Source organism: Ranitomeya variabilis, chromosome 3 (assembly GCF_051348905.1).
Source record: "Ranitomeya variabilis isolate aRanVar5 chromosome 3, aRanVar5.hap1, whole genome shotgun sequence".
In the NCBI taxonomy this organism is placed as follows: domain Eukaryota; kingdom Metazoa; phylum Chordata; class Amphibia; order Anura; family Dendrobatidae; genus Ranitomeya; species Ranitomeya variabilis.
In genome coordinates this window covers 730389660-730406664 of record NC_135234.1, presented here as the reverse complement: position 1 = coordinate 730406664, position 17005 = coordinate 730389660, and the positions used below count along the sequence as shown (strand labels likewise).

General features: G+C 46.1%; 1 protein-coding gene across 2 annotated transcripts in view; it reads left to right on the top strand.

The window, feature by feature from the left end:
• Window positions 1–565: 565 nt before the first annotated feature.
• NPAT (nuclear protein, coactivator of histone transcription) overlaps window positions 566–17005 on the top strand; it is a 67724-nt gene continuing 51284 nt past the window's right edge. The window contains exons 1-5 of one of the 2 annotated variants that reach the window (XM_077298426.1): window positions 566–780; window positions 3960–4078; window positions 4721–4781; window positions 6015–6087; window positions 6197–6237. In XM_077298426.1, coding sequence (XP_077154541.1) covers window positions 744–780; window positions 3960–4078; window positions 4721–4781; window positions 6015–6087; window positions 6197–6237 — 331 coding nt within the window. In that variant the 5' untranslated portion in view covers window positions 566–743. The remainder of the gene's footprint in view (window positions 781–3959; window positions 4079–4720; window positions 4782–6014; window positions 6088–6196; window positions 6238–17005) is intronic. The other variant, XM_077298424.1, reaches the window with a different exon arrangement.

Sequence of the window (17005 nt, the reverse complement as noted above, 5' to 3'; positions counted from 1 at the left end):
GACCTTACTTGATCGAAAATGGACATGTATTTGGTGTGGACACACGGTCTGCAAAAATATCAGCCCCACAGACTATAAGGCCACATTCACACTACCAGTATTTGGTCAGTTTTTTACCTCAGTATTTGTAAGCCAAATCCAGGAGTGGGTGATAAATACAGAAGTGGTGACGTGTTTCTATTATACTTCTCCTCTGATTGTTCCACTCCAGGTTTTGGCTGAGAAATACTGAGGTAAAATACTGACCAAATACTGAACGTGTGCACGTGTATAGTCTGTGGGGCTGCTCACACGGCCGTAGCTGCCATTTTCTTGTCACCTTAGTGGTCATTGAGAAGATTGGAAAAAATATGCTTTATTTAGTTGAGAGCAGAATTATGGGGAGAGGAAGCTCTGCTCGGACCATTATACTGGGATATTGGCATTACTCTATATGAAGGAATTGCTATTTATGCAGTTGTCCATTATTTGTCTGCTGGAGCGGCCATACACTAGAAGGTAGGCATCACTAGTTGTCATCGATAATGATATTTTCCAGTCATTATTATAATCTGAGCGGAACTGTGAGCGGGCTGCGCTCATCCGGAACTCCGGGCGCTGTTGTCGCTGGGGAAGTTTTACAGTGTGACACCGCACAGCAGCGCGGGAGAAGCTGGTCGCTGAGTGACGGGACGGGGCTGTGAGTTCGGGGAGAGGCTCCGGGCAGAGGCTGACGTCTCGGATGCCCCGCAGGAGGGGTCGCCATGCTGCTTCCTTCCGATGTGGCCCGGCTGGTTCTGGGTGAGTGCTCCCTGCACGGGCCACGTACTGCGCTGTACCTGTCAGTGCCCGGCGGCCTCCTCCGCCATCATGTCTGTTTATATACGGACACCTGTCACCTCCCCGTGTACGTGGTGACCCGCATGTGCCTCATCGTGGGCCACTACAACTCCCAGCAGATGACCCCAGGGCTCCGCACTCCCCTCCTCCCGTGTCATGGAAGCTTCTGGACATTCCTAATACTCCTCGCCTTAAGATCTTTTATTAGCAAAGTGCCCAATTTTTATATGTTTGTGCTTCTTTCTTCTTTTTTTTTTTTTTTTTTTGGCCGAAGACCCATAACATTTTCTTCATCGATATGTTAAAAAAGTTAATCCGTTAAAATAATAATAAATAATACTAAAAAAAAAATTAAAGCAGCTCTGGCATTGCTGTAATTGTGCTGATCCAAATAATACACAACAAAAGGGTGAAATGGTTAAAAAAAATACACAATTCTGCTTTTGTTGTGTGTGTTTTTTTTTTTTTTTTCCCTTGTAGCAATGATCTGGAAACAAATATTTGGATCAGTACGATTAAGGCAATGCCAGAGCTGCTCTATTTTTTTTTTTTTTTTTTTTTTTTTTTTTTTAGTATTTATTATTATTTTAATGGCTTAGCCTTTTTTAACTTTAAAAAAAAAAAGAAGTTTGGTCTGTAATGCCACTTTCTAATCCGTGTAAGGGTTCATTCAGATGTCAGGGATTTTCTCACATAGTGTCCTTTTATCGAGTTTCATCAAAAGTTTGGGCCAAGTTTCATCAGATTTTCTCAGATGAGAGAAGGAAAAATTCTCTTTTCCTGATCAGATTGTGATTCTGGTGTTGGCCAATTATTTTTCACGGATCCCTAGACTTGCATTGCCAATTTTGATCCGACAGGTTTTTTTTAGTTTTTTTTAACCAATACCAGACATGTCTCCGTGACATTGAGTGGACCGTGAAAAATCCCACTGCGATTAACCCCTTCATGCTCCATATGTCACGGAGTATGTCAAGGACTCAGGAGGGGGATGAGAAGTAGAAGCCTCTCCACAAAGGGCAGATCTGTATTATAAATGGCATCCCCCTCTAATAACAATCGCAGATTACTGCTGTTAACCACTTAAATGCTGCTGTCAATCACTGACAGCAGCATCTAAGGGCCACAATACTGAACTAAATGTAAATTGCCCCCCTTTGTCACAGTTAACAATAAGGAAATGTAAACAAAAAATTTCAAAAATCTGCTATCACTGTGAGAAGAAGTCTGATCTGTTGATATATATCATTAATTACACTGATTGGTTAAATGCTGTAAGGAGAAAAAAATCTCAAAACTCCAGAATAGATTTTTTTTTTTTTTTCAATAAGAAGCGATCAAAGCATAATATATACCCCAAGAATTAAGGTATATACATAAAAACACCAGCTCACCACGCAGAAAAAAAGCCTGTAAAAATCCATGGATTGTATCATAAAAAAAGTTACAGGTCTCAGAAAATGGTGACAACATTTTTTTTATTTTTTTACAAAAATCCAATTAAAAAATAAAATGTATGAAATGGATAAGAGTCTACGTATTTGGTATCTCTGTAATCATGTTTCCAGGTAATTTTTAGGCTACGTTCACACGATCCGTTTTTCACTGCGGATTTTTCCGGTCCTTTTTCGGGGAAATCCGCAGTGGAAAACGGCGGTGCTTCTCTCGGCAGATTTGTGTCCTTTTTCTTCTGCGGATTCCACTGCGGGTTTCCAACTGCAGTTTCCTATTGGTGCTGTTGGAAACCCGCAGCGGAATCCGCTGAAAGAATTGACATGGTACTTCTTTTTTCCGTTGGCAAATCCGCGCGGATTTTCCAGCGAAAAAAGGATCGTCGGCACAGCGGGTTTTGTTTTCCATAGGGTAACATTGTACTGTACCCTGCATGGAAAACGGCTGCGGATCCGTAGCTGCAATTCCGCTACGGATCCGCAGCAAAAAACGGATCGTGTGAACGTAGCCTGACTCTAATGCCGTAAAAAATAGAATCCAAAAATACATTGACAGAATTATGTTTTGTTTTTTCTTTTTTTCCACCATTTTACTTCACCTATAGTTTGACATTCTTCCTTGCTGTATGTGATAAAATCAGTGTCATTCAAAACTATATCTTGGTCCGCAAGGAACAAATCCTCATATGTACTGTATGTCAGTGCAAGAATGAAAGAAAAAAAGTGTCATGGTTATTGAAAAAAAAGTTGGAGGAAAAAAATGAAAATGCAAAAATTGGCTGCAGAGGGAAGTGGGCTAATGAATACATGAACTTCACTATTGCTATGCATGTAAAATCAAGAAGTACTTAGTTGTTTGATCAAAAAGCGTAGAAGCCATTCACCCGTGACAGGGTGACCTCATATGGATGGTCCCTAATCTCCATGACTGGCCTCACATGAAGTGGGGAAGAGATAGGAAATGGGCTTATTAAAGGGGCTGTGCCATAAACAAACATTTTAATCAGTAGGTCTTGGAATAATTGGATGCTTTATATAAAAAAAAAAAAAAAACCTGCTAAGATGATTTTATAAATTCCTTGTAATGTCTGTGTCTGACGATGCAGAGCTGCTCCAGTTCATATACCACATCTACTGGCCAGGGGAGGAAGCCTATGTCACTTATGATAAGCGAGTACACAGACAAAACAGCAGGGCTCACAGCTGTTATTTTCTAATGTAATACATTGCCCTGTGCCACGTCTCCAGTCCCCTGATCTCATCATAAATTGTCAGTGACATTAAAGCTCAGCAGCCACAGGAGCTCCCACCTCACTGACTGATTTATGATGAGTTGAGGAAACCGGAGATGTGGCAGAAACACTCGCTCCTGTGATAAAACACACAGGCAAATTGTCTTAACTCAGAAAGTAGCAGCAGCGATCCACTGCTGTTTCATCCGCATACTCGCTTTTTTCCCCATTTACATGCATAGAGACAATACCCTTTGTATGCAGTAAATAAATCTAGTGCTTTGCTGCAGAATGGATGTTCTGTCCTCACTGAATTAGTTTCTTTATTCTCAGTATTGATGCTTCTGCCTGCTCAGCATGATGCACTCTTATTTGGTTGTGCATCCATTGCTAGCATGCTCGGTCGCCGTCTGCTTTTGCTTTTCCGACTTACAATGTCACGTGGCTTTTATTTTAGGTTACTTGCAGCAAGAAAAGCTCCTGTCTACCTGCCAATCCTTTGTCGTAGAAAGTCCGAATCTCAAAGAGTATGCCGAGCATCATACAGAAGATGGCACCATCCCAGGATGCTTGCTAGTAAGAATTATTTTAATCGTTTTTATAATGGAGTCTGTAATTACTGTTCAAACCAAGCACATCCTCTCAGTGCCCCCATAATGTGGACTAGCATTTGCAGTGCACTTTTTTTAAACCACTTGTTTTCCATTTATCTCCACCCTAGTTTTCATCAATTGATAGCTCTTAGTTTTTACTGGATGCCATAGATGGAAAACAGTTGGGCACTGGAGTAACTGCTTGGCGATGCCAAGGGTGCAGGGCATGGCTGTGCTTGGTGTGAACAAACATTTTGTCCCTTTTTTAAACTGATTGTTGAGCTTCATTGACAGCAGTCTGAATAATAACATCTCCATAGGGCACACAAGTGTGTTTGTCTCCCAGCAGAGAGCGACACAAGGCCTGGGCACACAGTGCTTAGTAAAACTGCTCTGCCTCCAGAGGTCTGGCGTCAAAGCCAGGAGTGGATCCAAAAAGAAGGAAAGAGATAAAGGATGAACTAATACTTTGCCTCTGCTTTGCATCCACTGTTGTGTTTAGCTCCAGTCTCTACATGTGTGTTTGCAGCCTTAATACTTTTAGCTAATGGTAAAAGGCAGTCTAGGCTGGAATTGATTAAGTATGAAGCTCATTTATCAATGTGTAATATTCTCTCCTTTTCAGTCCCTATTCGGAAAAAACCTTACAACAATCTTAAATGAATATATTACCATGAAGGCAAAGGGTGAGTGTGTGGTTGAAGCTTTTCCTCTTGTAGACTCTGGGAATATTAGGACTCTTGATTTTCTGATGCATTTACATGAAAAATGCCATTTTGTACCACTAGGATTCCTAATTCACCAGTTTACATTTAAAGGTGATTTGGGGGCTTTTACAAAACTTGCCCAAATACAGGGACTGTTATAAAATAAAGGATTATTACTTAGCTATTGAGTCCCCTCCTACTTTAGTATCACGTCTCCAGCGGACCCTGCAGTGATCTTGTGCTGCCCATCTTTCATATGACCGCTGCAGGCAATTGGTGGTCTAAGTGGTCGTCTCCTTTGCAAACAACTGTTGGTCTTGAGGTTAATGATAGGCTGCTGCGGTCACGTGAATGATGGACAACATGTGATCACTGCAACACCAGCGTGCACCACCAAAGTGGTGAAGGAGTCTACTGATTAAATATTGGATATTTATTTATTTTATAACACATTGCACCTATGTTTTGGCCACAAGATTAAGACTCCGTGTTCAGGTTATACACAAAAGCGCTGCTAACACGAGCTGGGTAAGCACTAACACTGCTGTACCTGGTGGTCTGATGAATCTATTACTGGGAAACAATTGTACAAGTCACTATGAGGACACATTCAGTAATTTACGTCATTATTTGTAAGCCAAAACCAGGAGTGGGAGAAAAATGCAGATACAAATACTGATGTAAAATACTGACCAAAAACTGATCGTGGCCTATATCCAGGTGCAGACGATCTTAGACTGTCTCATCAGAGAGAATCAAGATGATGATGCAAATCCACTCTGATCAGTGTGGGAGCACAGTGTGATCCGATTATCTCAGATGAGAAGATTAAGAAAAATGTCTACATGTTCTCCATTCTGTGAGGCTGAGGAAACATGACTGCACTCAGATGTAATCTGAGTGTTTTGCGATGTTTCCCATGCAATGCACTCGTTGACTTGCATGGCTGTGTGTGATCCAAATATCACATTAAATTCAAGCATGCTACGATTTTACTTCTAACCTGCACTCTCCGAGGAAAAAAAAATCGAACATATGCACGGCCTCGTAGCATAACATTAGTTCAGGTGTGATCCGATGTCTGGTTGGATCGCATTCCGACCAAAAACACGCTAGTCTGCACTTGCCCTAAAATGTTCCAATCTGACTGGTTTATACCCAATTATGCATCCTAATAAATCATATGGAACTTACTTGAAACCTCTTGTTCAGAGAATCAAGCAGAAGTCCCATTCATGATGTCATCTCTGTGGAAGAAGCTGGACCTCACGTTATCCCAGATCAGGTATACTTATACACTATACTTATCTCCTACAGATAGTTCGGTATCTCACAGTATTATATGTGGTCCTATGTAATATATTATAATTTAAGCTGATCTCTTTACCTGCCAGGTCCATGCAAGAATCGGCAGCTTTTAACAGCCATCAAAGATGTAAGTGAGCAATGCTAATTATAGGCTTTAATGTTTTCTACAATCCTCTGCTCAGCAGCACAGATTTCTCAGCTTATCTGGATACCAGTGAGACACAGGAACAGGCCCAGTAGCTCTGTAGGCAGGACATGGTCAGCTCATGTCTGTTTCAGGAAACCGCACATGAACATTAGCCATGTGCCTCACTCTGACCCTATGTCTTATACTAAAGCATCTAATGAGCCTGGGCAAAGGTCATTGTGGATCCTGTATGATCAGCTGTGTACCGAGGTTTCCTGTCATTGTAATCCTACCTCTGTTGATAATGAGGCTTCTGAAAAAAAACTGGAAGTGAGTCTAACATATCCACAACGACCAGATCGAAAATTGCAATATTAATAATTTGTATTTCTCCTACGCCTCATTGGGGGACACAGGACCATGGGTGTTATGCTGCTTGCCATTAGGAGGACACTAAGTAAACACAAAGAGTTAACTCCTCCTCTGCAGTATACACCCCTGACTGGCCTGTAACGACTCAGTTCTTGCTTAGTGTCTGTAGGAGGCACTTGGGTCTGTTCTCAGACCCCAACGTTTTTTTTTATTTTATTTTTAGTTTTCTGTAAATTTTTATTTTTTAATTAACGGAGTGAAGGGGGCGACAGATCCTTTCAGGGTCCGCTCTCCCCCGAACCATCAACAGGCGAGCACGGCAAGTATACCTCCCCGTACCTCTCCTGCGACGTTTGGCGCACGCCTAATCTACGCTAGGGCGACAGTTCCTATACTGTCCCAATCTCCCCCCTTGTTGTGAATTTACCTTTTGGCTCCCTCTAGTGGCTACTAGTGTTTTTACTCTGGGTATGTCTATCATCCCTTGTATGCTCACCTGGGTCGTTAGGTCAGGGGTGTTGCTATATTAGCTCCCTGGACCTTCAGTTCTATGCCTGGCAACGTTGATATCAGAGCTAATCTGTAGTGCTCTTGTCTACTGATCCTGGTTCCTGCTTGATTAAGCTAAGTCTGCTTTCTTGCTTTTTGCTATTGTTTTTGTTTGCATTTTTGTCCAGCTTGTACATAATCTGTATCCTATCCTTGCTGGAAGCTCTAGGGAGGCTGGAGTTCTCCCCCCGGGCCGTTAGACGGTTCGGGGGTTCTTGAATCTCCAGTGTGGATTTGTGTTAGGGTTTTTGTTGACCATATAAGTTATCTTACTACATTCTGCTATTAGTGAGTGGGCCTCTCTTTGCTAAACCTAGTTCATCTCTGTGTTTGTCATTTCCTCTTACCTCACCGTTATTATTTGTGGGGGGCTTGTATCCAACTTTTGGGGTCTATTCTCTGGAGGCAAGAGAGGTCTTTGTTTTCCTCTTCTAGGGGTAGTTAGTCCTCCGGCTGGCGCGAGACATCTAGCGACCAACGTAGGCATGTTCCCCGGCTACTTCTAGTGTTGGCGTTAGGAGTAGATATATGGTCAACCCAGTTACCACAGCCCTATGAGCTGGATTTTTGTACTTCGCAGACTTGCTGATATCTCTGAGACCCTCGCCATTGGGGTCATAACACCCCTGTAAGATGGCGAGCATTTAGAGTATACCTCTCATGTGCATCTCCCGGGCTCCACCGCACTCAAGCCCTCACCTTGGCGTCTCGTAGTCCCCACAGTAGCCGTAAGCCCCCTGTGGCAGGCACATCCATAAGTCCCCTGCGGCAGGCACAGCTGTAAGTCCCCTAAGAAGGCAAGCACACTTCAGGATGCTCTCCGTCCCCCGACACAGGGATGATCGATTGAGCTGGAGGTGGTTCCTCCTCGGTGAGTACTATTCTTCCTCACGCTGCTGCGTGGGAAGATGCGGTCCGGGTCCCTGGGGAGAGGTACCGCTGGCATCTAGCCAGCGGCGATCGTTAGGCGCGGCGTCTCGGCCGCCAGCGCGCTTCGCCGGCCGGCTGCACTAATTTAGTCCCCGGCTTCTCCAGCCGGACTAGGCCGCAGTTCAAAAATCCCGCCCACCGCCGGAGCCCCGCCCACTGCTCAGGCGCTTCTCGCTCTGAACGAGAAGAGCCCTGCAAATCTCGAGCGCCATCTTGGGACTCCACTGCTGCATGGAAATACAGCCGAAAACGCTACTTCCCTCTCTTCCTCCCTGGGGGACACCAGCCCAGGACCGTGGATAAGCTGCTCCACTGCATAGGGAAAAGCTTAACCCCTTCTCTGCACCCATAGCTCTGCTATTGCAGTTTATCGGAGAATAGACATTCACTATGTCTCAATCTAAGGAGGGAAAATGGGGCAATAAAAAGCAGTGTTTTTTACTTCATGTGCCACTTGCAATTCTGCGTTGCCACGTGCCCACAATACCCCCTTGTTCCAGAACTGTGACCCGGTCTGTGCGCAGCCGCCTTCTGCTGCCACCCCCGATGTCTCCACTGACCCCGCCGAGCTTAACCCTCCTGAGTGGGCCGCGTCCTTGTCACGCTCTATGGATTCCTTGGTCAAGGCATTGGACTCTTTCCGAGGGTCCTCCTTAAGCCAGAACTCACCTCCGTTGGCTGCGACGGAATCTGGCGCCGGCGCGGGGCCGTCCGACCACAGGGGGCTTACCATACTACGGGAGTCTGGGGTGCCCGAAAAAGGACCCTTCCCTCATCTCCCGTCCAGGCTCGAGCTTCAGTATCTGTCAGCTCATCTTCTCGCTCACCCTCCCCCGAGGGTCGCAGCGTACATGACTCAGAATACGAGTCAGAGGAATCTTTAACCCAAGACTCCTCTATCGGTCAGGAGACTCTTGACTCCCTTATTGAGGCAGTCAACAAAACACTAATGGTGGACGAGGAATCGGTATCCACTCAGGAACACGTCTTGTCTTTTAAAAAGACTAAACGCGTTCAAAGGACATTTGCTAATCACCCTGAGTTTCAGGACATTGTCCAAAAGCACAGGGAACACCTGGAGAAGCGATTTACGGCTCAAAAAGCCATGGAATCTAAATATCCTTTCTCCAAGGATCTGATGAAGGAGTTTCTTCTCTCTCCCTCTGTGGATCCTGCCGTGTCGCGACTCGCATCCAAAACTCTTATCTTTGTCCGATGGTTCATCAGTCAAAAATCCTCCTGACCGTCAAATTAACTACCTGGCTCGCTCAGTCTTTGAGACCTCAGGAGCAGCACTCCTTCCATCTTTTGCCGCTACCTGGGTGGCTAAGGCAATGGTTGCCTGGGCAGAGGTGTTAACCTCTACCGTCCACGGCAGTAATCTTCCCCCAGAGGCGGCTAGACTAGCTAATCAGATAGCTCAGGCCGGAGATTTCGTAGTTAACGCTTCCATAGATGCGGCTAATTGCGCAGCGCAAGCGGCTGCAAACGCAATCTCCATCAGAAGGGCCTTATGGCTCCATGATTGGCGAGCAGATTCTGCTTCTAAAAAGTCGCTAACTTCTTTACCTTATCAAGCGGGTCGTTTATTTGGGGAGAAACTAGACCAAATCATTTCTGACGCTACCGGATGGTACAGTAAGTTTCTTCCCCAGCAAAAACTTGCCCGGCCTTTTCGGAATCAACAGCAATTTCGATTCCGGTCCTTTCAGAACAACTCAAGTTGGTCCTCCTCTTCCCCTGGTTCGGGACGGTGGGAAAACAGAAATCCTCAGGTCTCATACAGACCAAACCGTTCCTGGAAACCCAGACCGAGACCTTCGGGCCCTAAGTCATCCGCATCCCTTAAACCTTCTACACAATGACTCGTCGTCGTGTCCGGTGGACACCGACAAAGTAGGCGGACGCCTTCTTTCGTTCCGTCAAAATTGGCTCTCGGTCGTTCACGACGAGTGAGTCAGAGAGCTCGTGTCTTCCGGATACAAAATAGTTTTCTTCCATCCCCCTCCGCGCTTCTTCCAGTCTTCTCCCCCCAAAGCAAGGGCGTCACATCTTCTTCAAGCCATACAGCCGCTTCAAAGGGACGGTGTCATCGTTCCGGTCCCTCGAGACCAAAGGTTCAAGGGGTTTTACTCCAACCTTTTCGTGGTCCCAAAGAAGGACGGGACCTTACGGCCCATACTGGACCTCAAACTGCTAAACAAGTTTGTACGCGTCCGACACTTCAGGATGGACTCGCTCCGTTCTGTTGTCGCGTCCCTGGAAAAAGGAGAGTTCCTCGCATCCATAGACATCAAGGATGCTTATCTACATATTCCAATTTTCCCCTCTCATCAGCAGTTCCTGCGCTTCGCAGTCCAAGAAGAACACTTCCAGTTTGTGGCCTTGCCGTTCGGTCTCGCCACTGCCCCCAGAGTTTTCACGAAGGTCATGGCGGCTGTCATGGCCATTCTTCACACTCGGGGAGTGGTAGTCCTTCCGTATCTGGACAACCTTTTAATCAAGGGTCCGTCCCATTCTGCCTGCGAAGAGTCTGTAAGTATCACCGTGGATTCGCTTTCTCGCCTGGGTTGGAAAATCAACTTCGAGAAATCATCTCCAGTGCCGGCTCAGCAAATCTGCTTCCTGGGCATGATTTTGGACTCTTCCCACGGGTTAGTCATTCTCCCTCCAGAGAAGGTCTTGCCCTTACAACACGGAGCGCACAAGCTCTCCCGTCCAGTCCCTCACTCCATTCGCTTTGCTATGCGCATACTCTGGAAAATGGTTGCGGCGATGGAAGCCGTTCCGTTTGCGCAGTTCCATCTCTGTCCCCTGCAACAGGCGCTGCTGTCAACCTGGGACAGGAGTCCGTTTTCCATCGACCGTCGTTTTTGCCTCTCCCCACAGGTCAGGCAGACCCTCAGATGGTGGACACTACAGTCCTCTCTGAACCAAGGGAAGTCCTTTCTCCCAGTGCGCTGGTTAGTGGTGACCACCGATGCCAGCCTTTTGGGCTGGGGCGCAGTTTTCAATCACCACACGGCACAAGGTCGTTGGTCCACAAGAGAGTCGCGTCTTCCAATCAATATCTTGGAGATTCGAGCGATCACGCTTGCCTTACACAACTTTCATCATCTTCTCGCAGGCCATCCCATCAGAATCCAGTCCGACAACGCCACGGCAGTGGCGTATATCAACCGACAAGGGGGAACCCGCAGCAGGGCAGCCATGCTCGAAGTCTCCCACATCCTGCGCTGGGCCGAGACCAATCACTCGCTCATCTCGGCGATCCACATACCGGGTGTGGAGAATTGGGAAGTGGACTTCCTCAGTCGCCAAGGTCTTGCCTCGGGCAAGTGGTCCCTCCATCCGGAAGTCTTCCAGCAGATTTGTCTTCGCTGGGGGACGCCGGATGTGGATCTCATGGCCTCGAGGCTCAACAACCAGGTTCCCCAGTTCATTGCTCGATCCCGCGATCCTTGCGCCATCAGGCAAGATGCTCTGGTCCTGTCATGGCATCGGTTCCAGCTGCCATACATATTTCCACCTCTTCCTCTGCTCCCGAGAGTCATCAAGAAGATCAGGGCAGAGGCGAGACCGGTGATCCTCGTCGTGCCGGACTGGCTGCGCCGAGCATTGTACGCTGAACTCGTCCAAATGGTCGCCGATGTCCCCTGGCGGCTTCCAGATCGCAAGGATCTTCTCTCACAGGGCCCAATTTGCCACCAGAACTCCAGGGCCCTGTCTTTGACGGCGTGGCCGTTGAATCCTGGATTTTAGCCCAAGCCGGATTCTCTCCAGGGGTTTCTTCTACTATGATTTGCGCGAGGAAACCCTTATCCATGCGCATTTATCATCGCACTTGGTGCATTTTCTTCTCATGGTGCAATGCCCATGGACGTTCTCATCTGGTGTTTTCCATTCCGTCCATTCTGGAGTTTCTCCAATCAGGTTTAGAGTCAGGCCTTGCCCTAAGCTCGCTCAAGGGACCAGTGTCCGCATTATCTGTTCTATTCCAACGAAAGATCGCTTCCAGACTGCCGGTTAAGACGTTCATCCAAGGAGTCTCCCGGGTGGTCCCTCCCTATAGAATGCCCCTGGCTTCATGGGATCTTAACTTGGTTCTTGGAGTTCTTCAGGAGGCCCCTTTCGAACCATTGCAGGACATCTCTCTCACCCTCCTTTCTTGAAAAGTGGTCTTTCTCGTGGCGATTACGTCAATCGGGAGAGTTTCTGAGTTGGCGGCTCTTTCTTGCCGACCCTCTTTTCTGATTTTTCACCCAGACTAGGTAGTCTTGAGAACCTCTCCCTCCTTCCTACCTAAAGTCGTCTCCTCTTTTAATCTAAACGAGGACATTGTCTTGCCGTCATTCTGTCCGGCACCAACCCATCGTATCGAGAAAGCTCTCCATACTCTGGATGTGGTTAGAGCTCTTCGGCGGTACATATCTCGCACGGCTCCCTTCCGTAGGTCGGATGCCCTGTTCGTGCTTCCGGAAGGACATAGGAAAGGCCTACCCGCCTCAAGGGCCACTCTAGCCAAGTGGATTTGTACCACTATTCAGGAATCCTACCGCGTCAGGAACACCTCTGTCCCAGCAGGGATTAAGGCGCATTCGACTCGGTCGGTCGGTGCTTCTTGGGCCATTCGGCACCAGGCTTCAGCACAACAGCTTTGTCAAGCTGCGACTTGGTCCAGTCTGCATACTTTTACGAAGCACTATCACGTTCATACTCCGGCTTCGGCAGACGCTGCTCTTGGCAGGGTCATTCTGCAGACAGTGGTACCTCAGTAAGCCAGTGGTACATGGGGTTGTAGCAGTGCAATTGCTCCCCACCCAGGGACTGCTTTAGGACGTCCCATGGTCCTGTGTCCCCCAATGAGGCGTAGGAGAAAAGGAGATTTTTGTGTACTCACCGTAAAATCTTTTTCTCCTAGCCAATCATTGGGGGACACAGCACCCACCCTGTTAGCCTATTGGCTGTTTGTTGTTGTATTCGTTCCTCAGTTTTGGACATAGTTTACTTGTCTTGGTTTTACTCCTACTGCTTTACTACCGAACTGAGTCGTTACAGGCCAGTCAAGGGGTGTATACTGCAGAGGAGGAGTTAACTCTTTGTGTTTACTTAGTGTCCTCCTAGTGGCAAGCAGCATAACACCCATGGTCCTGTGTCCCCCAATGATTGGCTCGGAGAAAAAGATTTTACGGTGAGTACACAAAAATCTCTTTATTTTTTTTCACTACAGATTGTGATATGGAAAACATGCAACAAATTTTTGCTTTTGAAATTTGCTTTGTTACACAATACTGTACACTTCTCCCTATCTAGCTAATCCCTGAATGTTTTTAGTTTTTTGTTTTTTTTTTTTGTAAACTTTGTGTGTTTTGACAGTAGTTTCAAATGTAACGTCACAGGAGGTGTTCCAGCGTCCATCAACCCTCCTGGTACAGGATTCGCAGGGGACAGCGCTGCAGTTGCTTGCTAGTTTCTTGCATTGCCTCCCCCTCTGATGATGTCCTGGGTAATGGACTCTGTGGCAGATGTGAGAGCAGCGCCGACACTCTGCTTCTATCTCCGCCTTAGCTTCTGTGAAAGGCCTTAGCTGGGGATGGCGATAGAAGCAGTGACATCAGCGCCGCCCCACAGCTTCTAGCACGGCCCTCAAACACATCATCTTCAGTGGGTGGCTTGTGTTTCTCACTGCTTCTAGCTCTGCTCCCAGCTGAAGATTCATTTGAGGGCAGTGCTAGAAGCTGTACCGTAGCTCTGGTGTCTCTCACTACTTCTATCTCCGCCCCTTGACTACATCTTTCACAGAAGCTACTTCGGCGGCCGAGAGAGAAGCAGAGTGCTGGCCCTGCACTCGCCTCTCCCACATACTGTGTCCATCACTTAGGATCCAATGCATCTTCAGAGGGTGATCATGCATGAAGCTGGTAAGTAACTGCATAGCTGTACCCTGGTGATGTCCTGTTTCAGAAGGGGCGATGGACACTGCAGGGAGCACCCACTCTTGTGACATCATGTTTCGGAAACATAGGAAGTATAGTAAAAAAAGAAAAACACATTTAGGGATTAGCAGGATAGGGAAAAGTGTGTTTTGTAATAAAGCAAATTACAAAAGTGATTAGGGTGTAAGGTTTAGATATTTAGAAAATACATTTTAGATGCCAGACCAGCCCTTTTAATGATCACTAGGAGTCCAACTTCTTTGCCCATTCTGATTAAGGATTTGCAGCTTGTTCTCTTAATGTTTCCCACCTTTATTTACAAGGGTGCTGTCTGCCTTATGTTATCCTGCAGCTCCATTTGTGTGAATGGTGCCGGCTGCAGTTCCCCGCTCAATTGTTGGCAGGGGGTGCTGCTTGCACTGAAAAAGTGTGAAGGGGAAGTTTTGCTGCAGCCACTTAATTATGAAGATCTTTTGGCATCTGAGTGATCTGATTTCAGTTATTATTAAAGGTTTGTCGTCATCTTCGGTCTGGATGAGTTCGTCACTTCTCGAGCCTGGATTGTGCTCTTTCCAATGCTTCCTCCAGCAGGGGGACTGACGATATTCAGATCCAATAATCCGGGCAGCTTCAGAACAGCGCTTACAATCTCTAGACTGAGTGCAGAGAGAGGTTGTCGGTAACAAGATGTAAATTAAAAATCACTCTATTCTTGATAACAAAGAGGATTTTTAATAAGAAGCATGCTGAAAATGTTCTTGTTTTTCCAAGCGCTTTTAACATTTAAAATAATGAGAAAAAAAACTTTAAAGAGAATCTGGCAGCAGGGTTTTAATGTGTAATCTGAAGGCAGCATGAGGTAGGGTCTGAGACTGTTTCAGTACAATGAGTATGATCACCTCTACCTGGACTACAGCGCTCGTGAGCCCTGGTCCAGCTCCGTCCCCAGCACTGGTTGGCAGCTTACAGTCACTATACAATGCACACAGAGAGCTGTTCTGTGGGTGGGGGCAGCTTTCTGAGCTCTGCTACATCTAATAAATATCTCTGTGTCATAACTGCTGCATCCAGTAAACTAAGTGACACATCGCTGGAATCAGGGTATCATCCTACATTATGCTGCTCTCAGATGAGGTAGCAAAGACCTGGTGACAGATTCCTTTTTAACATATAATGGAAAGGGGGCACCACGGATCATGGGATACCACCAGGACCTGAGACATATGAGCATACACAAAAGGTGAAACAGACAAGGTCCTAAGAAAGGGGATCACCACAACAAGGAAATGGCGAAAAATTATATATACACAGCTTTATTGAAATATATATACAAACAAGGGTAACAAACACATGGACATATAAAAACACTTAAAAAGCATACAAATGCTATACACAACAGCCCCTAATACGGCCGTACCCCACATAGGACTCGAGTCATGTACATATGATGTAATTACCTAGAACCAAATTGCTCATAGAATGAAAGAAATAGGCCAAGCTACCTGGGCACTCCCCTGGGTACTGCAAATGGGAACAGACCACTAATAGTGTGAATGCAAAATAGCAAGAGTATAAAGCCCACATAGACATACAAATCCCTGCACTGCAAGTGCTAGATAAGGGACACACATGCACAAACCTGCCTAGCATGTAGAGACGACAGGTGTGTACATAACGGTACATAAATGTCAAGCAGCAAAAAATATATCAGCATAATGCCTCAATAGCATGTGACTAACTATCTAACATGCCACTATACAGAAAAATAGCACCAAGATAGTGTGAGCTGTAGAGATAGCATATTACCCAGGGCACATAATGCCCAAGCCTATAGCGCCTGGAAAAAGAGTCCTAATGTGGGCTACAAGGAGACCCAACGCGTATCGCCACCACACCGGGCAGCTTCGTCGAAGCCCTGACGAAGCTGCCCGGTGTGGTGGCGATACGCGTTGGGTCTCCTTGTAGCCCACATTAGGACTCTTTTTCCAGGCGCTATAGGCTTGGGCATTATGTGCCCTGGGTAATATGCTATCTCTACAGCTCACACTATCTTGGTGCTATTTTTCTGTATAGTGGCATGTTAGATAGTTAGTCACATGCTATTGAGGCATTATGCTGATATATTTTTTGCTGCTTGACATTTATGTACCGTTATGTACACACCTGTCGTCTCTACATGCTAGGCAGGTTTGTGCATGTGTGTCCCTTATCTAGCACTTGCAGTGCAGGGATTTGTATGTCTATGTGGGCTTTATACTCTTGCTATTTTGCATTCACACTATTAGTGGTCTGTTCCCATTTGCAGTACCCAGGGGAGTGCCCAGGTAGCTTGGCCTATTTCTTTCATTCTATGAGCAATTTGGTTCTAGGTAATTACATCATATGTACATGACTCGAGTCCTATGTGGGGTACGGCCGTATTAGGGGCTGTTGTGTATAGCATTTGTATGCTTTTTAAGTGTTTTTATATGTCCATGTGTTTGTTACCCTTGTTTGTATATATATTTCAATAAAGCTGTGTATATATAATTTTTCGCCATTTCCTTGTTGTGGTGATCCCCTTTCTTAGGACCTTGTCTGTTTCACCTTTTGTGTAGATTCCTTTTTAAGAGATGACCATCAACTTTCTGAGGTAGGAATACACTTATAAATTGATCGCCATTGATCTGCCTTTACACTACATTATGGACAAAGAGGAAATCTGGATAAGGATTGTATGATCAGTGCGTTTACTGCAGTGCAATTATTCTCTATTTCATGTGACAAATTGACCATTTAATTTTTTGTCATTTATTTCAGCTATGGTGTGTTGTTTTACTCTGTCGCCTCATTGGGGGACACAGGACCATGGGTGTTATGCTGCTGTCCACTAGGAGGCGACACTATGCATAATCTGAAAAAGATTAACTGTGGCTCCTCCTGTGCAGTATACACCCCTGGACGGCATCAGCCTTCTCCAGTTTTTTGCTTAGTGTCGCAAA